Source organism: Heterodontus francisci, chromosome 22 (assembly GCF_036365525.1).
Source record: "Heterodontus francisci isolate sHetFra1 chromosome 22, sHetFra1.hap1, whole genome shotgun sequence".
NCBI classification, from domain to species: Eukaryota; Metazoa; Chordata; class Chondrichthyes; order Heterodontiformes; family Heterodontidae; genus Heterodontus; species Heterodontus francisci.
This window is the reverse complement of record NC_090392.1, coordinates 72,647,578-72,674,585: the sequence shown is the minus strand read 5'-3', so window position 1 is coordinate 72,674,585 and position 27,008 is coordinate 72,647,578. Positions and strand designations below refer to the sequence as shown.

The 27,008-nt window shown below is 42.1% G+C and overlaps 1 protein-coding gene across 4 annotated transcripts in view; it reads left to right on the top strand.

The window, feature by feature from the left end:
* The window catches only part of LOC137381435 (NF-kappa-B inhibitor delta), a 145,921-nt gene that overhangs the window by 59,826 nt on the left and 59,087 nt on the right, over positions 1–27,008 (top strand). For 3 of the 4 annotated variants that reach the window (XM_068054023.1, XM_068054026.1, XM_068054024.1), the window contains 3 exons: positions 12,254–12,299; positions 13,837–14,123; positions 18,445–18,716. In XM_068054023.1, the coding sequence (XP_067910124.1) occupies positions 12,254–12,299; positions 13,837–14,123; positions 18,445–18,716 (605 nt within the window). The remainder of the gene's footprint in view (positions 1–12,253; positions 12,300–13,836; positions 14,124–18,444; positions 18,717–27,008) is intronic. The other variant, XM_068054025.1, reaches the window with a different exon arrangement.

Below are 27,008 nucleotides of genomic sequence, written 5' to 3'. Positions count from 1 at the left end.
CTGTTTCCTTTCCCAAACAGCATAACAATTGTGTAAAAGTTCAGCCTGATTTTTTAAGCTCTCCAGCAGAATTTAATCATTCTCAGCAAGGCCACTAGATGGAGCTTTATACCATCCTGAAATAGTTTCCATCGAAGAGGGAGGAGAGGTTTCCACCATTCTCAAGATTGGGCATGGAAGAGTTTCCCAAGAGGACAATTGGGCATGGAAGAGTTGCTAGTTTCAAAGCAGCCTCAGCAGATATTTATGGCCAGCTGTCCTAGAATCATAGAACCATACAGAACAGAAGGAGGCCATTTGGCCCATCATGCCCATGCCAGCTCTAGAGTTGACACGTCATTATTATTGGGGAAAATGCCACTTTTATGTTAGAGTAAAAGGCTAAATAATAATTAATAAGATAAAGGTCTCATTTTGTAGCTTAAGCACGAATTTCATGTTTGTGCAGCAGTTAAAGTCCATTGTAATTAAGATGGAATCAGAAATGATTCAGCTTCAGTCCATTTGCAGTACCTGTAGATATTAACATTTAGTTGCTAATGAGCCACCTTAACTACATTGCCTGTATATGGCACTAATTCTAGACTTTACCATCACAGATTATTTGCATTTAGTAACCAAGAAAACTAGAACTGAGGATCAACTCAGTTAATTTACTAAGTAGCTATTTACAATCAGCTTAAATGTCACATTTAATCTTTTCACCAATGCAAACCAACATGTATTTATTTATTTTTAATGGTCCAATCATTATTCTAGAGAATGCAAACAAGACCTGAAGGAGAAATGGAAACTGAGCTATACAGAAGCATTCAGGAAGGTGCATTTTGTAATTTGAGGTTTTTGATGTGTCGTCATAGCTGTGGTGTCAAATGGAATGAACCAGCAGTCTTGTTGTGAGAAGGCATATCATTTCTATGACCCAGGCTTTTACATCTACATAGGAACAGGAATAGGTCATTCAGTCCTTCAAGTCTATTCTGCCATTCAATTAGATCATAATTCTGTATAACTCTATCATGACTGATTTGCATCTTAACTCTATTTATCTACCTTAGTTCCATGTTCCTTAATGAAAATTTATCAATTCAACATTGAAATTTTCAATTGACCTCCGGCCTCAACAGATTTTTGGGAGAGTTCCAGATTTCCACCACCCTTTGTGTGAAGAAGTGCTTCCTGACATCATCCCTGAACACGCCAGCTCTAATTTTAAGGCTATGTCCTTTTGTTCAGAACTCCTCCACCCGAGGAAATAATTTTTCCATTTACCCTGTCAAATCTTTTAATTGGCTTAAACACCTCAAATAGTTCATCCCTTAATTTGCCGTTTTCAAGGGAAGTCAAGCCGTCTTGCAACCTGCTGTCATAATGTAACCCTTTCAACCCTGGTACCATTCTGAACTACAAGAGTCAGTAACATAAAACACATCGAGTTGAAGAGTTCACAATCATGTAAAAGCTTCCTTCTGCTGACTTATGTGGTTCTATTCCTAATAGAAAAGAATATTCTGAAGGGGATCACCAATCTGCAGAGGTGCTGCATTTATGTGGGAAGCAATGAATCCCCTGGGTGACTGAAAAGTCCACAGTGCAAAGCACTGAGCAGCAGCAAAAATGCTGACCTGTAGAGCATACGAACATATAATTGGAAGAAAAAGACCAGCTGACCCATTAAATCTGATGACTGGTGTCCCATGAATAGACCTCCTACCAACAACACCCCAGCCCCCTTTTCCGCCCTCCCTAGCATCCCACTGCACAGGCAACCATGTAATCTCCTGGGAGAGACAAAAAACAGAAGCAAACCCAGGGCCAATAACGGAGTAAAGAAATACTCCCAAAAATTCCTCTCCGAAATCCTCGTGCAACTGAACGCCATCTAGGAAATCACATGGGGCACGTGTTTGTTTTTTGTTAATCATGATCTGCTATATGATGTGATCTCTGTGGCAGTAAGGAACCAGTCCAGCTCTCTCTTGAAGGCAGTGAGTCAGCACCCACTACCCCAGCGACAATGTATTCCAGAGACTCATTACTCTCTGATAAAAGAAGAACCGCCCAGCATCCAGTCTGTTTGTACTTTTCTATAGACCCGTGTTCTCAGTCCTCTCCATTTTGTCAAATTGAAATAGTCTATCAATAGACTCCAGCCTTTTCATTACTTTATAACCCTCTATCAGGTTGTCTTTAAGTCTATTCTATTCAGTACAATAGTTCAGAGTTTCACATGAAGCAAATAATTTGTTCTCTTCTATCTACAAAACTGCAAAAAAATGCTGCTCCTTCCACGACCAGGCATTACCACAGTTTCAGCCTCTTCAACTGTACCACTCAACCTGGAGGAAGAGGCAAGCAGCATGGAGCTCGGCAGACATCCACTAATGCCCAAGTACAGTTACTCTAGTCCTGAATCATGGCTAGCAATCCACTCCCGAACACAATCCCTGCCGAATTCTGAATTCCCTTAAACATCCCGGATGGCTATTGTTCCTCCGATTCCCCCAAACTGAACGATTGGGCTGTTTCTATTTTACATTATTAAAACCTTATATATTATCTTCCAATCTCAAACAGTTAAAATTGAATAAAATGTCTGAGTATTTGTTCAGGTGTAATGAAATTTGTGAAATAATGCAACATGTGTTGTTCAAAGTACAAGAAATGTTCATGTGATATCATTTAGAACATTTGCAAATTTAAACAATGCAAGTACTATTCATATGTTTATGTAACAGCTGAAGCAGGCCAGGATATTAATTTTAATTTAATTTACTGTAATCAATGCTTACACCTGCATTGACCCTAAGCTCTGGAACTCCCTTCCTAAACCTCTGTGCCACTCTGCCTCTCTCTCCTCCTTGATGATGCTCCTTAAAACTTGCCGGTTGGATTTTCCTGGCCCCGTGAAGATGGGTTTGGATGTTGGGATGGGGGCTCCCCAACATGTTCCTGCCACCAGGGAAGTTTCCCCGGGCCTGCCGGAGAATCAGAGCAGCTGCCCGCACCATGGAGGCAGGCAGCCAATTAAGATGATGAAGGCCCCAATTAGAGGCATTTTTGCGGCCTCGCTGTCTTTTTGCCACGGCGGAGTGGCCATGCACTGCATGCAGAGGCCGCCAGCTCAATAGAGGCAGCCTCCCTGTAGCAGGATGAGGGCCATCAGAGCCCAAGGCTCCATCCCCCAATGACAGGGCCACGGACAGAAAGACCACACCCACAGACCAAACCATTCCTCCAGAGAGCATTGCCCTCCACTCCGAGGGGCCTACCAACTTCGGCCCTCGCCACTTGTGATTTTCATGAACGCCTCCACTTGCACATTCAAGTTGAGGTGCCGATGCAGTCCCTTAACTACCTCAGCAGTGCCCACCCCTCCTGGTAGGGCTGCCAAGGCTTTTTTTTAATTCATTCATGGGATGTGGGCGTCACTGGCCAGGCCAGCATTTATTGCCCATACCTAATTGCCCTTGAGAAGGTGGTGGTGAGCTGCCTTCTTGAACCACTGCAGTCCATTTGGAGTGGGTATACCCACAGTGCTGTTAGGAAGGGAATTCCAGGATTTTGTCCCAGCGACAGTTAAGGAACGGCGATATAGTTCCAAGTCAGGATGGTGTGTGACTTGGAGGGGAACTTGCAGGTGGTGGTGTTCCCATGTATTTGCTGCCCTTGTCCTTCTAGTTGGTAGAGGTCGCGGGTTTGGAAGGTGCTAGCTAAGGAGCCTTGGTGCATTGCTGCAGTGCATCTTGTAGATGGTACACACTGCTGCCACTGTGCGTTGGTGGTGGAGGGAGTGAATGTTTGTAGATGGGGTGCCAATCAAGCGGGCTGCTTTGTTCTGGATGGTGTTGAGCTTCTTGAGTGATGTTGGAGGTGCACCCATCCAGGCAAGTGGAGAGTATTCTATCACACTCCTGACTTGTGACTTGTAGATGGTGAACAGGCTCTGGGGAGTCGGGAGGTAAGTTACTCGCCTCAGGATTCCTAGCCTCTGACCTGCTCTTGTAGCCACAGTATTTATATGGCTACTCCAGTTCAGTTTCTGGTTAATGGTAGCCCCTAGGATGTTAATAGTGGGGGATTCAGCGATGGTAATGCCATTGAATGTCAAGGGGAGATGGTTAGATTCTCTCTTGTTGGAGATGGTCATTGCCTGGCTCTTATGTGGCACGAATGTTACTTGCCACTTATCAGCCCAAGCCTGGATATTGTCCAGGTTGCGCTGCATTTATACATGGACTGCTTCAGTATCTGAGGAGTCATGAATGGTGCTGAACATTGTGCAATCATCAGCAAACATCCCCACTTCTGACCTTATGATTGAAGGAAGGTCATTGATGAAGCAGCTGAAGATGGTTGGGCCGTGGACACTACCCTGAGGAACTCCAGCAGGGATGTTCTGGAGCTCAGATGATTGACCTCCAACAACCACAACCATCTTCCTTTGCGCTAGGTATGACTCCAGCCAGCGGAGGGTTTTCCCCCGATTCCCATTGACCTCAGTTTTGCTAGGGCTCTTTGATGCCATACGCGGTCAAATGCTGCCTTGATGTCAAGGGCAGTCACTCTCACCTCACCTCTTGAGTTCAGCTCTTTTGTCCATGTTTGAACCAAGGCTGTAATGAGGTGAGGAGCTGAGTGGCCCTGGCGGAACCCAAACGGAGCATCACTGAGCAGGTTATTGCTAAGCAAGTGCCGCTTGATGGCACTGTTGATGACACCTTTACTGATGATTAAGAGTAGGCTAATGGGGCGGTAATTGGCTCCAGAGCTACCGGCTCTCTGATTGATCCAGCAGCATCAAGATCCCACCTGCCGTTTTTAATAGGATAGTGAATGCAGAGGTGGCCATAGGAGGCTGCCTCCGGGCAGACTGTGCTGGCGGGCACACTGTCGCCACATGCAGGCTCGGGATGCCCATTTACTCCGGACGTCAGGGTCCCAACCTCTTTCACCAAACATTTGATCACCTGTCCTGATATCTCCTTTTCTGTGGCTTGGTGTCAAAACATGATATCGCTCTTGTTAAGCACCTTGGGACGATTTGTTACCTTAAAGGCTCTTTATAAATACAAGTTGTTTTTGTTGTTAACACAAAGGCAACTATTTCAAATTCAGGTCTGTCAAATTTTCATTTTGGTTCAATGGTGTAAGTCGTTTCCTTACATGATTTGAACATCCTATATTTTGTGGGAGTTGACTTGCTGTGGTAGCATAATCCAGAAATGTAACAATCTTCCGATCTGAACCAGATACTCATACCTTTCACTTGTGTGCTTCTTTAATCTCTACGACATGGAACCAGATCACCAAAAGGTGAGGCAAGGCTCCATATAACTTGTTAATCTGCTTTAAGCTGCTTTATCTCACAGTCGTCAACATATGGAGAAATGGTTCTGATGAGATTTACTTAGGTCACTAGTTATAAGGAGGTCCTCTTAGATCAATTGTTAAAATTTAGCTTTGCGTAATGATAGAAAAATAATGAATATGCTGCGTTACCCCACTTCAGTGAGTTCTCTTGCCTGACTTTAAACTAATATCCTAACTCTTGCCTTCCTTGTATTCCACCCTTCTCACAATACCATCCACCCTCAATGAAGGCTGCCTGCTTTAACAATGCTTAACTGCTCACATCTGGAGTTTTTGTTCACCTTTCATTTCCACTCAGGAATTTGCCACTTGGCTCACAACATCATGTACTAGCCAGAATTTGGCATAAGGCCTACTAAACAATCCTGCTTCCACATTCCCTCCCTTTGAAACCAGCTTCATGTGAAGCACACCAAGAAAATGGTGTGAGTGTTTGATGGGACCCTTTAGGAAGACACAACAACTCCCCTATTCTGTCTGATCACTCGAGGTAATGGTGTCAATGCACGCCGTCAATGTACGTTTGGTAAATTCCTACAGCCCATGGCCTTTCTTTCAAAACCTGTGGAAAAACAGTGAAAAAAAATCCTGAAACATGACTTTAGCAAAAGAGTGAACACAAAGTAACTTCGCAGATTGATAGTTAGTATCACAGGAGCTAAGTTATAATTTGTAAAACATCTACCCAATATTTTCATACTACATTTTTTGGACAGAATCGAACTTGACAGTCCAGTGCAGTACTGAGGGAGTGCTGCATTGTTGGGGATGAGATGTTAAACTAAGGCCCCGTCTGCCCTCTCAGGTGGATGTGAAAGATTCCCTGGCATTATTTCAAAGAAGAGCAGGGAAGTTCTCCCTGGTGTCCTTGTTAATATTTATTCCTCCATCAAAACAGCTTAAAAATCATTGTTGTTTGTGGGATCTTGCCATGCAAAAGTTGACTTACCAACTTTTCCTACATAACAACAGCAAATGCTGAATGCACTTCAAAAGCAATTCATTGGCTTTGAAAGAAAGTGAAAGGTACTACTTAAATGCAAATTCTTTCTCTAAACGTCCAAGCATTTGAAGTTTGTTTAGTCACACTGCACGAACCACTTCTCAAGCAATAGACCCAGATGATACTTTGAACAGAAAAGATTTACAAGAATGGTTCTGGGGATGAGAGACTTCAGTTATGAGGATAGATTGGCGAAGCTGGGATTGTTCTCAGAGCAAAGAGGATTGACGGAGATTTGATAGAGTGGTCAAGACAGAGTAGATAGAGAGAAACTGTACCCATTGGCAGAAGGCTCGAGGACCAGAGGACACTGATTTAAGGTGATTGACGACAGAGACAATGTGAGGAAACTCTCTTTTACGCAGTGAGCAGTTAGGTTCTGGAATGCACTGTCTGACCGTGTGGTGGAGGCAGATTCAATCGAGGCTTTCAAAAGAAAATTGGATAATTATCTGAAGAGAAACAAATTGCAGGGCTACAAGGAAAGGGCAGAGGAATGGGACTGGCTGATTAGCTCTTGCAGAAAGTCAGCACAGACATGACGGGCCAAATGGCCTCCTTCTGTAACCATTCAATGATTCTATAACCCCAGATATTTTCCACACTTCCTGCACATACATGACTCTTGTAGCTGTCAGTGGTACCCACAAGTAGAAATGACCTGACTCTAGTTACTGAGAGCAGTGGAGACCTGCTCTCTCCCCCAAGTCATGCGATCTGCCATCAAAACATTGATCACCTACTGTGACCTGATAAACATATTTGAATCAGTGTAGTATTGTGCCACAAGCTGGTGCGACAAACCAGTTCAGTGCCAGATTTGCAGGCCCACTCTCCTTGCATGTCATGACTTGCATGGAGTCGGCTAATCTGGAAGCCAGAAGCAAATGGTGGTATAACTGTTGGACAGAGATGCAAGTTACTCATTTTGGTCTCGCTCTCCTGAGATCTGGACTCACGATAAAAACATCTTTAATGGTAAAAGTCTTTAAAAGAAATGTAAATCCACTTGCAAAAGTAACTATTGAAGCAAATTAGCAAAGTAGGGAGTGTGCCTTGTGTGTAGATGACTCTTATGAAAAGCACTGAGACATTCATCACAACAGACCTATAATCCTCAATATTAGATCATGGAAAAGAGAATTAAAATACAAATCTAAGCAGACGAGCACAGGAACAAGATTAGGTCAATCAGTTCCTCTTGCCTGTGAAACTCCCTAGACGATTTGCTAACACTTCACCTGTGGTAACAAAGAGATGTTACTATACACTAAACTATCTGATAGGTAATATCTGTACATACATTATAAAGAGAAGAAAGAACTGTGAAATAAAAACAGAAAATGCTGAAAATACTCAGCAGGTCAGGCAGCATCTGTGGAGAGAGAAACAGAGTTAATTTTTCAAATCTCTGACCTTTCATCAGAACTGGGAAAAGTTAGAAATGTAATAGGTTTTGAGCAAGTTTACCTGGTTCTGCTGAAAGGTTACAGACTTGAAACGTTCGCTTTGTTTCTCTCTCCATGGATGCTGCCTGACCTGCTGAGTATTTCCAGCATTTTCTGTTTTTATTTCTATATCATATCTTCAGCATCCACAGTATTTTGCTTTTGTAGAAAGGTTTGGATGCATCAACATATCACACTGCTTTTCATACTGCAGAGCCTAATCTCTCGTAGTGGTTCAGTATTTTTATGGTAGATTTGAATTTACGTACTGTAATGATGAGTCCAGAGAGAAGAATAAAGGAATTAGATTTGAGAGTGGCCAAATGAATTTGCCTCTAAGTACCATAATAGAAGGATTAGTGATGGGGAACAACCACACTAATATGAGGAAATCCAGCTCTGTAGATGTCCCATGATCATGAAGCCTGCAGTTTACTAACTCCATGAATATTGCATTGATACCCAAACTACTGGACAGTTCTGTAATCAGATTCAGTGTAGAATAACAAATGAGACTTAAGTTTATTTTACTATTCTTTGAATTATTAAATGTCTCAAAAACCTCAAATGTCTGGTGATTTTTTTTTGTAATGCATGTTCCGAGTTAGGAAAACTTTGTGGCACAATGCGAATTTATCCCAGAACACAAAGTATAGCTACATGAGTGAGCACAGTGCTTGAAACTGTCATTTTGCAAGTTATAAAACCACAATGCGTTCCTGCTGAAATGCAAATCAGAAAACCTTCACCCCCAGCAGTAGATGGGTGCAGAACACCTAAATGCAAATTAATTAGCTCTGCTTGTTTATTTTTTGTTACTTTGTACTACATTAATTGTGAGACAGATAAATATCCCATGTGTAGTTGTCAGGCTCTGTTTACATTTATGCTGTAGAGTTGCCCCTGTTTTATCATCACAACAAGTAATTATGACAAATAATTTGTCATTGGCACAACGTCCCTTGAAGTTGGTTGTCAGAACACACAGTAAATCCAGCTTCACTGTAAACCTTCAAGAGAGAGATAGTTGAGGTCCAGAGTGTAATAGACATCTGAGTTATAAAAGGTAGGTGAGGGTTCGTTGTAATGAGTGATGTCAGTTATTCAGTCTCCTGGAGTTTGCTTGGATTGCCTTTGAAGGAATTTTCCAGAGCTTTTTCCTCAATTGCATTAAGGTTTTTTTTTCTCTTTTTTAATTGGTCTCTCTCAAGGGCTTGTGTAATTGGGATGGTGGATAACACTGGAATGCCTGTAGGTGACACTATGCCTGCATAGAGCAGATTAGATGGAGCAATTTGTCCACTCCTGCCTTCTTTTTCACGTGTTCATGTATAACAATGACAACTTGCATTCGTACAGCACCTTTAACGTAGGAAAGCAGCCCAAGTCCTGTCACAGGAGCATAAGAAGACACATATTGACACCAAGTTAAAGAAGGAGATAGTAAGGCAGGTGACTAAAAGCTTGGCGAAAGAGGTAAGTTGTATGGAAGGTATTAAAGGTGAAGAGACACACTGGAGATTTGAGAAAGTAATTTCAAATCTTAGGGCCTAGATTACTGATGGCATAACCATCAGTCATGGAGCAAAGGGAGTGAAGATGGACAAGAAACCTTAAGTGGAGAAACACTTAGAAGGCTATCGGGCTGTAAGTGTTTGCAAAGATAGGGAGGGGCATGGCCATTGAGGAATTTGAATATCAGGATGAAAATTTTAAAATTGTGAGTTTGGGGACCAAATGTAAATCAGTGAACACAGGATGACGGGTGAGAAAAACGTGGTGTAGTGCAGTTTAGAATGCAAGTAAGAATTTTGGATGAGCTGAAGTTTATGGAGAGTGGAAGATGGGCAATCAGCCTGGAGAGCACTGGAATGTTTGAGCCTGGAGATAATAAAAGCATGGATGAAAATTTCATCAGATTTTAAACTGAGGTAGGGATGGAGACAGGCTATGTTACAGAGGTCTTTGTGATGGAGAGTATGTCGGGGCGGAAGCTCAATTCAGGGTCAAATAGGACGCTGAGGTTGAAAATCGTCAGTTTCAGTGTGAGTTAATGGCCGGGGAAGGGGATGAAGTCAGTGTCAGGGAAACAGAGTTTGTGATGGGGACCAAAGAAAATGGCTTCAGCCTTCCCATTTGTTCAATTGAAATTGCGGCTAATAACAGAGTCAAGGGGTTGAGAGAAATGGTGATGAGGTAAAACTGGGTGTTGTCAGTGTACACGTGGAACCTGAGGTTTATGTGTTATATGAATGGGTTGACATCCTTCCATCTACAAAAGATGATGGGCATGCACCAAACAATCCATTTAGGTGGGGTGTCTTCTCTTGATGCACCTTTGCTGATGGCTGTGAAGGCCAATCCTTGAGAGGCTGGTTCTGCCACAAGTGCTGCACATGAAGCTGATGCTGTGAGTTGTTGTTTTCAGCATTGGCGTCTGTTGCCAAGCTGCTGTAGCTACTGGTCATTGTGGTAGCGCACACCAGTCCACAGGATGTGTCACCATTTCCCTCTTTCGCCAGCTAGTGACTACCAAGAGCAGTCGTCGACTTGTAGGTAAGATCCAACATAATTTATCATCAACAGTATAATTTTGAAAGGGTCCTGGCACAATTCAGCCTGGACAATGATGTGAAAGAACTTTTTAGTGGTTGAATTACCCACATCCAGTGATTTATTTGTTATTTGTTACTGTGACCCATTGATTTTCTATTTCTTAATTTCTGTCAACTAACTAAAATTTCTTGTGCCAGCTGCCGTTCTGTTTGTTTTAATAGTCTTATGTTTATATGTAAGAGAGCCAAGTGCTTCCATGGAAAATTGGTATTTGTTTTTATGACTAATCGCCGTTGCAGAATGACAGGCAGGGAATAGAATGTTTCTAAGCTTATGTCAGCACCAGCCCACTCCAGGTGAAGTACAGATCAGATAAAGGGAAGCAGTCCTGGTAGTGCCTCTTTCTGAGTGAGATGTTACTACTGAGTAATGGGCACTTTAGTTGCAATAGTCGACATGTAGAGCCTTCATGTCACACTTGCAAGCATTCTTGAAGTGGAGCGTTGGGCGTCCCACTGGTCATCTGGCCCCAGTTACCTCACCATACAGAAGGTCCTTGGGCATGTAACTCTTCTATCCTGCGGACATAGATCCGTGTAAATTGTAACTCCAATTTTGCATTACAAAATTTAGTCCTTGTATGTAGCAACTCTACAATTGCAGTATCATTTTATTTACAGCCAATAGAGAAAGTTTACCAGGGTGTGATTCAAAGGCCACGATTTTATTTAAAAATGTATTTAAATGAGTGGCGCAGTGGTTAGCACTGCAGCCTCACAGCTCTGGCGACCCGGGTTCGGTTCTGGGTACTGCCTGTGCAGAGTTTGCGAGTTCTCCCTGTGACCGTGTGGGTTTCCACCGGGTGCTCCAGTTTCCTCCCACAGCCAAAGACTTGCAGATTGATAGGTAAATTGGCCATTGTAAATTGCCCCTAGTATAGGTGGATGGTAGGAGGATTGAGGAAGGTGGGGATGTGATAGGGAATATGGGATTAATGTAGGCTTAGTATAAATGGGTGGTTGTTGGTCAGCAGAGATTCAGTGGGCTGAAGGGCCTCTTTCAGTGCTGTATCTCTCTATTGACTATGATTTAATTGCCAAAATCAATGAACAAATCGTGACAGACATTTGCCCCACTAAAAACCCATCCTACAACATTTTTACATAGAACATTTTTTTAAACTCATTCTTGGGATGTATACGTCACTGGCAAAGCCAGCATTTATTGCCCATCCCTAATTGCCCCTGGAAAGGTGGTGGTGAGCCGTCTTCCTGAACCACTGCAGACAATGTGGTGTAGGTACACCACAGTGCTGTTAGGAAGGGAGTTCCACACTTTTGCCTGGTGACAGTGAAGGAATGGTGATATAGTTTCAAGTTAGGATGGTAAGTGGCTTGGAGGGGTACTTGCAGATGGTGGCGTTCCCATGCGTCTGTTGCCCTTGTCCTTCGAGGCGGCAGAGAGCATGTGTTTGGAAGGTCCTGTTGAAGGTAGCTTGGTGAGTTGCTGCAGTGCAACTTGTAGATGATACACACTGCAACTGGTAGATGATACACACTGCACCTGTGGTGGAGGGAGTGAATGTTTAAGGTGGTGAATGGGATGTCTATCCCATTGCTGTTCACAAGTTCCAGTGATTGAGTCAATATCCACAGAATATACTTTTAATGCTGATCGGGATTTTTACATATAGAATGGAATGAAATTAACACTGCTAAGATGAATTCTAATATTTTGCTTATGGGTGTATTATTTTGAATGCATTGCAGGTGGAAAACGTACCAAACACATTCACCAACTCAAAAAGCTTGTATTTACAGCTAAAAAAATACATGTAATAATTTTTCTAACTGAGTGTATTTTTTATCTCAAGCAGATGGTTTTGCCACACCTCTCGATGACATGTTATTCGCAAATAGGTAAGATCAAAGGTACAATGTTGAAAGTGATTTGGCACTATTCAGGCTGAATAATGGTATCAAAGAACTTTTTATTGGTTAAATTACCCACAACCCAGTGATTAATTTATGAATTGTTACCGCGTCCCATTGATTTCCCATTTATCATTGAAATTGTTTTTATCAGCTAATTAAAATCTTGTGTGCAAACTGCCATTCTGTTTGTTTTAGTAGTCTTGTGTATTCTTAAGAGCCAAATGCTTCCATGGAAAATTGGTACATGTTTTTATGACTAATTGCCGTTGCAGAATGACAGGCAGGGAATAGAATATTTCTAAGCTTATGTCAGCACCAGCACACTCCAGGTGAAGTACAGATCAGATAAAGGGAAGCAGTCCTGGTAGTGCCTTTACTGAGTGAGACATTACTACTGAGTAATAGGCACTTCAGTGCAGAGGACTAACAACTAACCATTGGTGATTGCCCAAGCCTTGTTCTTGTCGAGCCCTTGCAACCAACCGAGAGTAGGGATCTTTCAGCAATGATGGCACAGACTAGTCTACAGCGCCATGGCAATAAGAGGATGTAGGTTTTATTGCATCTGAGGCCCCTGAGTTGCCAGTATCAGCCAAAGGGATTATTGTAGTGACAGCCATCGCTAGGCTACTCTCAGGTCCCTCCCAGTGATGAGATCAGAGACACCGATGGCCACATTTTGTCAGGTCAGAAATAACCTCAGCACAGAATTATCAGGGCCAGAATAATCTCCTGGACTTGATTCGATCTCCTGGGAGGGGCTGGACAGTAATTTCCCAGAATTTCTCCCCTCCAAATTGGCCTGGGTTTTTATCCATATTTTTTTGTCTCTCTCAGGAGAACGTGTGATTTTGGGTGGGGTGGAGAGTGTATGCATTGTGATCGTGTGGGATAGGCCTAATGGGCCAGAGGGTGTTTTCCTGTCCATCATTCTTCATATGCTCACATTTTCCTTCATGTGTAAAGCTGGAGGTAAATTATTTTACTGGATTGTTATTATAAGCCAATGAGGAAAATAAATGCACTTTAAAAAGTAGAGAGTAGACTTTCATCTCATCAGGTTTGGCCATGCAGAAGACATTTTATATCTTTCACTCTTTATAATAAAAATGTTACTGCATAGAGCTTTCATCCTTGTGACCATTGTAAAGTCGCACTCTGCACTCTCTCCTCTGTAAAGACTCTTGCTCATTCTCTACACCATTGTCACAAAATAGAAACCTGCTTTACAAAGATGAAAATGAACTGAAATAGCAAGAAGAGGCATTGGGATTTTCAACAGAATAGTGCAGGCTGAAGAATTTGAATTGATTTTAATTCCACAATTCAGACAGACCATTATAAGTAGCTTGGGGTATTTGAATTAGTGAGTAGTCTCAATCCTAGAATAATAATGGTGTGGAATCTTACAATGTATAAATCCACAATGAACGTGTTTTAATGTCACTGCAGTTAGATTCAGGCATATATTGAATATAAACAAACTTTCAAATTTATTAATGTTATCTTTGTCTGTCTTTAGGACATCCTATGTTCCCCGAGGCTGATGTTTCTTCACCGTCATTGCAACATGCTGAAGAGGGAACGTTCCACACTACATGGCTGCCTCAATCTTCTTCTGCTACCCTGCAGCCGATACCACAGTGGTCACCATGTCCCGATTACAACTCGCACGAAGCAGTAAACTCCTCATACATGCAAGATATGTGCATGCAGCCCGTCTGTTCCAGCTATGCAGTAGTGGGACCTCCCTCTGTGGTGTCTTATGCTCCGCAGCCATTGCTGAGCAACTTTGGGGTGAATTGTCAGGTATGACATTTCCAGGATCTTCATATTCTCACACAGAGTGATGATTATAAAATGCAGCTTTTGGCAGCTCACCAATTGCTCAATTGGTAAAGCATTGTGTAATTGAAAATTGCAGGTTTGATTCCCAGTCTATGTTGAATTGAGCACAGGAGTAGCAGAACAGGAATAGATTTATTGAGCCTGATTGACTATTTTGTTAGGGACTTTACAATAATTAACCGTGGTGCTCTAAACTGGAAAAGTGAAAATCACCCATGGTAATAGACTGATAACTATCCAGCAAAACCTGCTGGAGAGTGCATTCATGAACTTGAGTTTAGGCCAATATTGGCCTTGACTATGACATGTCTACAGTCTATTAACAGCAACAACTTATATTTATATGGTGCCATTAATGTAATAAAACATCCCAAATCGCTTCACAGGAGCATTATAAAGCAAAATTAGACATCAAGCCACATATGGAAATATGAGAGCAGATGGCTAAAAGCTTGCACAAAGAGGTAGGATTTAAGGAGCATCTTAAAGGACAAGTGAGAGCTTTAGAGGCAAGGAGGTTTAGGGAGGGCCTAGGAAGCTGAAGGCACAGCCATCAGTAGTGAAGTGATTAAAATCAGGGATCTTCAGGAGGCCAGAATTAGATGAGCATAGATATCGTGGAGGGTTGTGGGGCTGGAGGAGATTACAGAGATAGAGAGGGGCGAGGCCATGGGGGGATTTGAAAACCAGGATGAGAATTTTTAAATCAAGATGGTGCTTGACCAGGTGTCAATGTAGGTCAGCGAGCACAGGGGATATAGGGGAATGGGACTTAGTGTGAGTTAAGACACAGGTAGCAGAGTTTTGGATGACCTCCAGTTTATGGAGGGTAGAATGTGGGAGGAAAACTAAGCGTGCATTGGAATAGTCAAGTCTAGAGATAAAAAAGGCATGAATTGAGGGTTTCATCAGCAGATGAACTGAGGTAGGGATGATGTCGAGCAATGTTACGGAAGTGGAAGTAGGCAGTTCCATGATGGCACGGAGAACAGGCTGACGTCATTCACACTCTGAGTTTACACATGGAGAATTGCCACTAGGGTGAGGTAACAACTCGTTTCTGGTGCATTAGGGGCTGTACCCTTGTTAATCTAAGTTATTTTTTGCCTTCAGTCTGGTTCAGTAAATATACCGAGTCGGATGTGTAGGTAAAATCAATTACTTTATTTGCGCAGTCGCCAGCGGACTTACTCTGAGAACAGCGGCACTGACTCCGCCAGAGTCTGTCAGGTCCCCCCCAGAGTAAGTGAAGTTTTTGATACAGGTACTACTGTTTATACATTAAGATTCATGCTACACCTCCTTGTTTAACCAATCAGTGCGGTACAATTCGACTAAACCCACGTGGTGACATGCAGTACATCTGTTACTGAGGTTAACAATACACTCCATTCTCTATACATACTTGTTACTAATAAAATATTGTTTTGTACCAGCAAGATAAAACAAAGCGGACAAGCAAACTAATTAGCAAGAGCATAGGAATCATCAATAACCATGCTGGTCTCACTCCCTACATGGATCATGAGTCTGTCTCTACCTTGTGACAAGTAATTGCGGCGCATCCTGCTATCTCTATTAGGTGTACATTCCTGAGTGTTTCGTGCAGTGTGTAGCTACATCAAGTAGTGGCAGTTCATGAAGATAAGAGGGGCCTAGCACTTCTTATCACTCACACAGGGATGGACATCATTTGATTCATATGAGTCCATCTGCTTCAAACCACAGGGAGTCATACACTCAGACTATAAAGAACAGATGTCTTTGCAATTACCGGTGTCAGCTAATCTTCACAAACTCACACTTCCAGCTTTTACTTTTAACTATCTCATTGTGGTTTCTGCCACTTAAAATCAAAAGCTCAGCAAAGCTACTATTCCTAACTTGGCTATTTTTCCCATTACGCATAGTGCCATGCCTTTCTGCTCACTTCCACACCCTAGTATGAAGTAAGTGCCTTCAGGAAGGGTGAGAAAATAGAGGGGGGGGGGGGGAAAAACACATATGTGCTGAAGAAAACTGCCTAGAATTCCCATTTGCAGACTTGAAAAATAAATTAAGTGCACTGAAGGATTGATCCAGGTGTTGTCCTCCAGATGTTAAGCAAGTGAGTCCATTTACATATTGAGATGGATGTTGAAAAAATGTTGAAAAAGCTCAAGGCACCAATTGTAGAAGTGCAGGAAATTCTCCAGGTGTCCTGATCAATATACCTCACTTAACCAACACCAATAAAAAACATCAAGTTGTCCTTCATCCCATTGCTGTTTGTAGAATCTTTCCATGTGCAAAATGGCTGTCACATTTATCCACATAATAACTGAAGAGTACTTCAACATATTGTCTCTGCAGCACATCGGGATGTTTCCAAGAAACTTGATGTGATGCTTTACCTTATAACTTAACCTTGTGCATTTGTTGAATGACTTCTGACCTGGCCGATCACTTTTCTGTGACCTCTCGGTGAACCCTGCAGGTTGGGAATCACAATCTGTTCGGTTGCCTATATCTGTACTGATCTATCACTCCTATCCTTGTGGATACTCACCCAGTCCTCTAACTGCTTTTGCTGGGAGGAATTTTCTTCTAATTCAGAACTTGCTTGATTCCATTTAATTTTATCCTTGTGCCCTGCAGTTCTAGGCTCACTGTCTGTGCTAAATGCTAAATAACCTGCTCACATTCCTATTATCCGTTCCTCATGGCATTTTACGGACCTGGATCATATCCACCACCACCAGCCGCACCTCCCCCCGCTCCCCCACCCCTCCCACCTTCAATCTTACCTTCTGTGGTGGAAACCAGTCCAATTCTCTGAGTCCTGAAGTTGCCCAGATTGCTCTTCCCTAAACCATCTCCAGTGCACCAATGTCCTTTCTGCAGGTCAAGTTTGCAAAACTGCACAGAGTACTCCAGATGTGATCTCCATCGATGATATATGCAATGATAGGATAACTTGTTTCCTAAGTGTCTGTGTTGCCTGTTTGTAGGGAGAGTACAGATGGTGTATCACATTCTCTACTTGTAGGGAAAGGACTGATGGTATATCACAGATACTCTGTAGGAAAAGGGCTGTTGATCTCCTTAACTAGGGAAGGATATACTTACCTTACTACTTGCCTTGCACCTCCAATTTTAATTGCTCCCCATGGGTGGCCACACCTTCAGTTGCTTAGGCCTCAAGCTTTGGAATAACCTCCCTACCCTCTCCACCTCTCTGCTTCGCTTTCTTCCTTTAAGATACTCCTTAAAACCTACCTCTTTGACCAAGCCTTTGGTCATCTGACCTAACATTTCCTTATGTGGCTCAGTGTCATATTTTGTTTTATAACGCTCCTGTGAAGCAACTTGGGACGTTTTATTACATTAAAGGCACTATATAAATACAAGTTATCGTTGTTGTCTTAGAGGGAGTGCAACAAAGGTTCACTAGACTGATTGCTGGGATGAAAGTTGGACCCATGAGGAGAGATTGAGTAAACTGGGCCTACATGCCCTATAGTTTAGAAGAAAGATCTCTTTGAAACATAAAATTCTTAAGAGGCTTGACAGGGTAGTCACTGGGAGGCTATTTCCCCTGACTCAAAATCTAGAACATGGGGTCAATGTCTCAGAGTAAGGGGTCAACCATTTAGAACTGAGATGATGAGAAATTTCTTCACTCAACATCTGTTTTCCTAAACACCCATTTTATAAATATAAACAAATTAATTATTGCAAATTACTTACTGCATAAGTAGGCGATAGGCACAATAATGGTATTTTTAAAGCCACAGAGAAGACATGTATTTACGTCATGCCTTTCATGGCTTCAGGATCTCCTGAACCACTTTACTCAATAAGTACTTCTGAAATGTAGTCAGTGTTGTAATGTTAAATACACCAACTGATTTACACACAGGAAGATCCCATAAACAGTAATGATATATAAATGGCCAGATGATCTGATTTTTAGTGATGTTGGTTGAGGGATGAATATTGGCCAGAACACCAGGGAGAACTCTTCTGCTCTTCTTCAAAATAATGCCATGGGCTTGTTTACGTCTACCTGAGAGGGCAAGTGGAGCCTCAGTTTAACAACTCATCTAAAAGATGGCACCTCTTCCAGTGCAGCATTTCCTCAGTACTGGATTGGAATGTTAGCCTCTAAGTCAGAGGCAAGAATGCTACCACTGAGCCACAGATGATAGTCCACAGAGGGTAATCAGTGCATTAATCAACTACTCATAGCTGTGTTTTGAGAAGAACTGCCACTTGTTAATACGCTTTGATTTCTCCACAGTCAAGGACCCCGACTCCTGCTGGTATTCCACAATTGGAGCTTGCAGATCAACAGCCAGCACTCAGTTACTTCTCTTGGAGCCAAACGCTTTCAACTCTACCGACACAAGTGACACCATGTCAGACAAACTCACTGCAGTCTCTGCCGCCTCAGTTTGTGCCCCTGCCCATTTCTGTTCCTGAGCCTGGGCTTATGGAGCTGGAGGATGCCAGGAGGACCATTGCGAGCATGGCCATTGAAAAACTGCTACAGCAAGATGAAGACAATGACACGTATGTTTCTTTACAATAGAGCTGGAAAACAAAAAAGATCTAGACTGATTCTGGCACAGGCATGAAGGGCCAAATAGCCTCCTTCTGTGCTGTAACCATTCTATGATTCTATGAATAGGAATGAGCTGACTGTACAGAAAGCCACAGTTGTATTGCTATTTAAAGGGGCTTGTTATCAAGTCTTTGTAGCCTGCAACTCCTGTTTACAAGAATTCAGTATTTGTCACATTGCTTTTCAGATCATTGTTTTGGTCATTTTTTTAAACTAGATTGAAAGCAATGATTTGAGACTAGTCAGAGAGACCTCTTAGTGTTTGCTATGCAGTACAGTGAACAATCACCGCATTTGCAATGTACTCACTGATCTGTCACATTTGACATTTCACACAACATAGTGAACTTAAATAAAAGCAAAATACTGCAGATGTTGGAAATCTGAAATAAAAACAAGAAATGCTGGAAATACTCAGCAGGTCTGGCAGCATCTGTGAAGAGAGAAGCAGAGTTAACGTTTCAGGTCAGTGACCCTTCTTCACCTTATAAAGACCTCTACCTTGTAAAGGCTCAGCACCAACTTTCAGACACTTCTTCCTACTTCCCCCTGAACTATGACCCCACCACCGAACATCAAGCGACTGTCCACAGGACTGTCACTGACCTCATCGCCTCTGGAGATCTTCCCTCTACAGCTTCCAACCTCATAGTTCCACAAACCCGGACAGTCCGCTTCTACCTCCTTCCAAAAATCCACAAAAAGGACTGTCCTGGCAGACCCATTGTGTCAGCCAGCTCCTGCCCCACTGAACTTATTTCTTCCTATCTAGACTCTATCTTTTCTCTGCTGGTCCAGTCTCTTCCCACCTACATCCGTGACTCTTCTGACGCCCTACATCATTTTGACAATTTCCAGTTTCCTGGCCCCAACCGCCTCCTCTTTACTAGGGACGTCCAATCTCTCTACACCTCCATCCCCCACCGGATGGTTTGAGGGCTCTCTGCTTCTTCCTTGAACAGAGGCCCAACCAGTCCCCATCCACCACCACCCTCCTCCGCCTGGCTGAACTTGTTCTCACATTGAACAACTTCTCCTTCAACTCCATTCACTACCTTCAAGTAAAAGGTATTGCTATGGGAAGCCACATAGGTCCTAGTTATGCCTGCCTTTTTGTGGGATATGTCGAACATTCCTTGTTCCAGTCCTACTCAGACCCCCTCCCCCAATTCTTTCTCCGCTACATTGATGACTGTATCGGTGCCGTTTCCTGCTCCCACCCTGAACTGAAAAACTTTGCCAACTTTGCTTCTAATTTCCACCCTTCTCTCACCTTTACATGGTCCATCTCTGTCACTTCCCTTCCCTTCCTCGACTTCTCTGTCTCCATCTCTGGGGATAGGCTGTCTACTAATATCCATTATAAGCCCATTATACTTCCACAGCAACCTGGACTACACTTCTTCACACCCTGCCTCCTGCAAGGACTCCATTCCATTCTCCCCGTTTCTCCATCTCTGCCACATCTGCTCTGATAATGCTATCTTCCATGACAGCGCTTCTGATATGTCTTCCTTTTCCCTCAACTGAGGATTTCCCCCACACTGTGGTTGACAGAAATGTCCATCCCATTTCCCGCACCTCTAGCCTCACCCCTTCCTCTCCCTCCCAGAACCGCGACAGGGTTCCCCTTGTCCTCACTTTCCACCCCATCATCCTCCATATCCAAAGGATCATCCTCCGCCATTTCCGCCACCTCCAGCGTGATGCCACTACCAAATGCATCTTCCTCTCCCTTCCCCTGTCAGTATTCCGAAGGGATTATTCCCTCCACGACACCCTGGTCCACTCCTCCATTACCCCCACCACCTCGTCCCCTTCCCATGGCACCTTCCCGTGCAATCGCAGGAGGTATAATACCTGCCCATTTACCTCCTCTTTCCTCACTATCCCAGGCCCCAAACACTCCTTTCCGGTAAAGCAGCGATTTACTTGTACTTCTTTCAATGTAGTATACTGTATTCGCTGCTCACAGTGTGGTCTCCTCTACATTGGGAGACCAAACACAGACTGGGTGACCGCTTTGCAGAACACCTCCACTCAGTCTGCAAGCAGGACCCCGAACTTCCGGTTGCTTGCCATTTCAACACTGCCCCCTGCTCTCATGCTCACATCTCTGTCCTGGGATTGCTGCAGTGTTCCAGTGAACATCAACGCAAGCTCGAGGAACAGCATCTCATTTACCGATTAGGCTCACTGCAGCCTGTCCAACTGAATATTGAGTTCAATAATTTCACAGCTTGACAGGCCCCCCATTTTACTTTTATTTTTAGTTATTTTTTATATTTTTTTGTGTTTATTTTATTTTATCTTGGTTTGTTCAGTTTGCTTACCCACTTTTTTTTCATGTTTGTACTTGCGGCTGTTCAGTTTTCAGTCCGTTAACACCCTATCTGTACTAATGCTTTGTCTTTCAGCACACCATTAACATATTGTTTGCCTTTGCTCCATGACCTTCTGGTCAGTTATTCTCTGTGACCTTGTCCTATCTACACCTTCTCCTTTGTTATCTCTTGTCCCACCCCCGCTTTACTTGCTTAAAACTTTTCACATTTCTAATATCTGCTAGTTCTGAAGAAGGGTCACTGACCTGAAATGTTAACTCTGCTTCTCTCTCCACAGATAGTAAACTTAAAACAACCCAAGGGTGCATTTCCATCATCATTGGTCTTATTTGGTGGGCTAATGTATTTTCGAGGTCTCTCTTTTTTATGTTGGTAGACTGACCAGTCTCTGCACTGCATTGTGACAGTATCTGAATTTTGCACAAGGGGGAGTATTGAATCCAACATAACACAGTTAGACAGTCTGTTGCAGAAGATAAAGTGAAGCCCTTTTAAGATCATCTCTCTAGGGTCGCTTAACTTTTTGAAATCAGCTTTATTTTTTTTAAAAAGACATACTTATTCTCGACTGAAACTTTCACCAAACTTCTGCCACAGGAACGTTATCCTCTTAAACAGGTTGTAATTAAATTGTGCAAATACTGCCCCATGATTGTATAATGTTTGCTTGTGCAATTCCTTTCATGAGCATATTAATATGAATTAGAACTTTCTTTGACAATTTGGACTAAGAGATTGCATATGTTAAGAGTTCCTGGTTAATGTTCACACACCTTAATTTCAAGACAAAATAGACCTTCTTGGCCCAATGGCATTGGCAAGAATGCTGTTGTTATGGTAACAGTCGCTATAATAACCCCTAGCAATAGCTCCTTCCTGGCTAATGGGTATTGTGCATCAACCAGAATTTCCCTAATATTGTTCCAAAAGAACTTTAATGGTGCATTATTAATCAGCAATTGTTTAAAGGCAAATTATACAGTTAAAATCTTTAGAAATATTCCAATAAGCAAGCTTTGAATAAGATTATGTGGGTAATATACATCAAATCACTGCCATTATATAAAATTCCTGAACCAAGGGGTAGAGTATCATCTAATTCACATTTCATTACCAGCACACTCTGCCAGTCCAGCCTATGTCAGTTGACTTTCATATTGGGGGCAACTTACAACGTAGCATTTTTGGGCAATAAAAAGTGTTTAATTTCTGTTGTGGACTGAATAGTCAAAACAATTGTGATACAAATGGTTAATGTTTTAATAGGTATTACAGCAATCCTGATCATGGACAAACATGATCTTGATGCATTTAAGGGAAGATGGATAAAAACATGAGGGAGAAAGGAATAAAAGGTTATACTGATAGGGTTAAATGAAGAAGGGTGGGAGGAGGCTCATGTGGAGCATAAACACCGGCATGAACCTTTTGAGCCAAACGGCCTGTGGTGTGCTGTGCATCCTATGCAATTCTATGAAAATAGCAATGCATTTTCAAGTTTTGTTTGAATCAGTACAGTTGGCTTTGAATTGGAACTGTGAACATTCTTTATCTTTGAATGCTGCATTCACTTGGCTCATTGAAGTGATAAGACTAAAGAAGGAGAGTAAAGTGCAATATTCCTCTCTACAGCAATACTGTATCTCACCTTCATGAAGTTCTAACTGTGCTCACATTTAATTTTTGACACAATATAGTGATTTTAATACAACTCAGGGTTGATTAGATGGCATCATGGTTAAAAATAACTCTTGTTGCTGCAAATAGAGATTTGACCTTAAGAAGGCTCCACTATATTGGCTTTTTCATGTCTGTGCTATGCATGTGACATCAAAGCATCTGAAACATGTTTGCTTTCGATTATATTTTATTTGTGTATGATTAAAGTCATATTCTCTGTTTTATCAGTTCAAATACAGTCTATTGTGAGCAAATTGATATACTACATATTTCCTATTTTGCGAAATTAATTTTTTACAGTACAGGGAATCTAATGGCATTTTTAAAATAAGAATTCATGTTCAGACGGAGCTACAATGGAAAAGCAGCTTTGACTTCTTTGACCTTCGCAAAAACTAGTTTTATTCTAATAGATGTGTGTTTTCTTAAGCTTCGCTTTCATATATCTGAGCTGCCATTTTCTCCTTATATTGCCCAGTCAGGAAGGGAAGGAATCAACAGCCAATGTCACAGATCAAAATGCTCTGAATGGCCCGAAAGAGGAGTTGAGGCCTGGGACAGATCAGCCATGATCTTATTGAATGACGGGGCAGGCTTGAGGGGCCGAATGACCTCCTCCTGCTCCTATTTCTTATGTTCTTATGAATTAGTGCCTCTCAGTGGGCAACCCACAATAAGGTTTGGCCTGAAGCTTACTCCTCCCACAACAATATCCCTACCTTCAAACTGGCTTAGTATTCAATTCCTTTTTGAGTTGGTGCTCCAGTCAAGATCAGCAACTTACCATATGGGGGAAGCTAAAATGCCAATGTGGCTCCAAATCCAAGTCCCTAAGTCCCTGTGACAGGACGCAAATACCTACGGCCACTAATAAATTCAATAGGGAATTCAGGAGAAACTTATTTATTTATCCAAAGAATGATAAGAATGTGAAATGCGCTACCACTATGCAAATAGCATAGCTGAAGGCAAAACAAATTGAAGGATATTAATGATGAGGGGTGGGAAGAAGCTGGCATGGAGCATAAATGCCAGCACAGACCAGTTGGGCCAAATGGCCTGTTTCTGTGCTGTACATTCTGTGTAATATAAGTAGGCACAGGATCATTGGGTGGACAAGGGAAGCTTTTACTCTGGTCCCAAATAGTTGAAATAACATAATCAAAAGAGAATATGGCTTTAATTCAACTGATTATCAAAAATATATTCTTTTTAAGATATTTAAGTTGTATTTGTGCTCCAAGTAAGATTAGTCTTGTTCTGATGGAGCACCTGTAAAAGCCAATAAGTGGTGTGTTATCTCGCAGTATATGTAAAGACAGACCAAAATAAACACCAATTTGCACACAGCCTTCCTTCAGTCTCATGAATTTTTGGGTCAGTGAAGAGTGGAATTAAAGTGAATAATTATGCAAACTCTATCCACTTCAATATCAGTAATGGCACAGACCTGAATTGTAGCAGTTGGCTCCTTGGCAGACGCCTTCTGTTGCAGCAACTTCCTGCTTACTCTTTGGAATATTTGAGTTATTTTAATTGAAAATCGATAGATTTTTGTTAGGTGAGGACATCAGGGATATGGAGGTAAATGGAGTTGAGGTACAGATCAGCCTTGATCTAATTGAATCGCAGAACAGGCTTGAGGGACTGAATGGCCTCCTCCTGTTCCGATGTTCCAGTGTATAACAATCATTGAACTGTTGCTTCAGAGCAAAGTGGAAGCAGAAAAGCCTTTCAAACTTAATTTCCGAGCAACATTAAACAAAATTTATCGGAGAAGTATCTTTGCAAAAATTGGTAAAACTTTGTTCATTTCTAAACAAACAGCACAATGACGTGATCATGATTTAATGCCAGATTGTGTTCTACTCCACTGAAAAAAAAAAGTAAGATGTGCTGGGAACTTTTTCCAAGTGCTTCTTTCCCCTTAATGATCTGGTTGAGATTGAGAACTTGCTATATATATCAGTCATGCCATCATTTTATTGTTCGCAATGCACAAAGGCTTGCCTAGCAATCTGTGAATATCACTCAATGAGAAAGAATATGGTATGATCTTTGTACAATAATCCCTTCTTATAGAGGGATCAAACTGACAGCTTAGACACAGTAGATGAAGCGCATTGAGGAGTCCTGAGGACACAATATAAATGTGTTTTACCATTTTCTTATTCTTTAATGTATGATCAATATTGATATTAATTGGATGCTGTGAAGTAAATTATGGATTTCTTTGCTACATGCCTCAGTGAGAAAGCCAAGGTTCAAAATGAATTCAAATATGAAACAAAACAGAACTACAAACCCAACTAATCCAAATTTCCTAAAGTCTCCTCATTTTACATCAATGCAGAAATTATGGAACAGCCGGAGTGAAGTTGTCAAATGATAGCACTTTGAATTCTCAAAAGATGTATCAGACCATGTAGTGAAGGTAGTTTGATACTGCTTCAGGTTCATAACTCTAACTCAAGTGTTACAAAAAAATTCTTAAATTTACTTTAAGACTGTTTATTGTTGGCAAAAAAAACTGTCATCACCTTGATAATATAAGGTTAACAGGCAGATGGATGCTTATAAGTGGAGCTATCTACATGGCTAGAGAACAGTGCAGCGCTAGCAGTATAACTCAGTGCTGTCAGCTCAGCAGCACAGAACAAATCAGAATCTCTGCAGGGGGGATTCTTATCATTAGCATTATTTGGTTGATACTTTTTCTCTTTTCATGGAATTCCCCCATTGTATCATTCCATATTTTCTTGTGCCTGATGTGAGCCTCGAGCTTTCTTGGTCTCTTTTGTAGCATGCCAAGAAAATGACAACCAACAAAGGCTGGCTGATCAGCAATGTCCATTTTACAATTGGGCCATAAGCTGAAAATCTACCCTGATATGTCTATGTAAGAATATCCATCACACTTTAAGACATAGCGCTGAAAAATAGTATTAACGGTATTTATAAAGAGACTTTTTTTTCTGACTTAGGGCTGGATAGTAATAAGCAACTTCCCTCATCTATGGCAATTAAACTCTGAGTGATCTTTTTTCCTGTCTTTATTAACAGAAATTAGACATTTTGGCCTGTAAGGGACAGTGAGTTTAAACACAGCTCCGTCTCAGCAGCAGAATAATACTTGTGCATTATCCGATAAAAAGCTGCTGCTATTTTAAAACAGCAAGTTATCTGAACCATAATGAGCAATATCAAAATGGTCCTGTAGTGTTTACCAAATATGATTGACATCTAAGCCTAGATTTGAACTCCAAGCAGGAGTCCTACAGGTGGGGTGCGCAGGGGACTCAGTCACCAGAGGTTACCTATCAGTCACCCACCCAAACCCTAGCTAGTTGTTTAGTAGGCAGGGGCAGGACTTTGCAGGGCAGGAGGCTATTGCCAGGGACCCAGTTGAAGGTCCTCAGCAGTCAGGCGAGTGCATAAGTGGGGTGGGGGCGGGTGGTGAGGGTTGTTCGGAGGGCATCTTGGCCAGGGATGAGGAAGAAGGCATGGAGAGAAAGGTCCAAGATTTCCTTTTCGGGCCCAGAGACCATTCCTGCTCCTCCTGACTCACAAGGAAACCAAAGTAGAACAGAAAAATTAAGTAAATTTTCTGGCCTCTTCTGGCCTTGGATTCCCATGCCATCAGGTTGGCCTGTCAGGAAAACTACAACAGCTACCCCATTCTTGCCTCAGGTAAAAATTGGAGTCTGGTTTCAATGACATAATTGGACCTCAATCTACATTTTTAAGTAGCTCCCTGCTGCTTTCTCATGGGAGGGGTGGTCCCACGTGCCTGCTAAAAACAGCAGGTTAATATTACAGCAGGAATGGAGTGGGTAAATTGCTGCCTCAATTTTAACATGTCCAATACCAGTTTCCTTCTCGAGTAGCAGAGCACATTAACCTTTTTTTTATAATATAGACTAGTCACCGAAACTGTACAGTTTGGTAGTTCCATTTCCCTGGCGTCCAGCTGGAATATTAATCTTGCATTAGCACATGAAGGTCTGGCTCTGGTTACAGTACAAGAACTGATCTCAGACAGGTATCTGTATACTGAGGTACAGAACTGAAAGAGCCAATTTATGCCGCTAGCTGCATCACACTTTGCCCAGCAAGAAAGGAACACAGTGTGCATGCAACAACAATCACTGGACAGTTACATTTTCTTAGAAACTGAAGACGTTGGCAACTCGGAACAAATCAGTCCAGAATAAA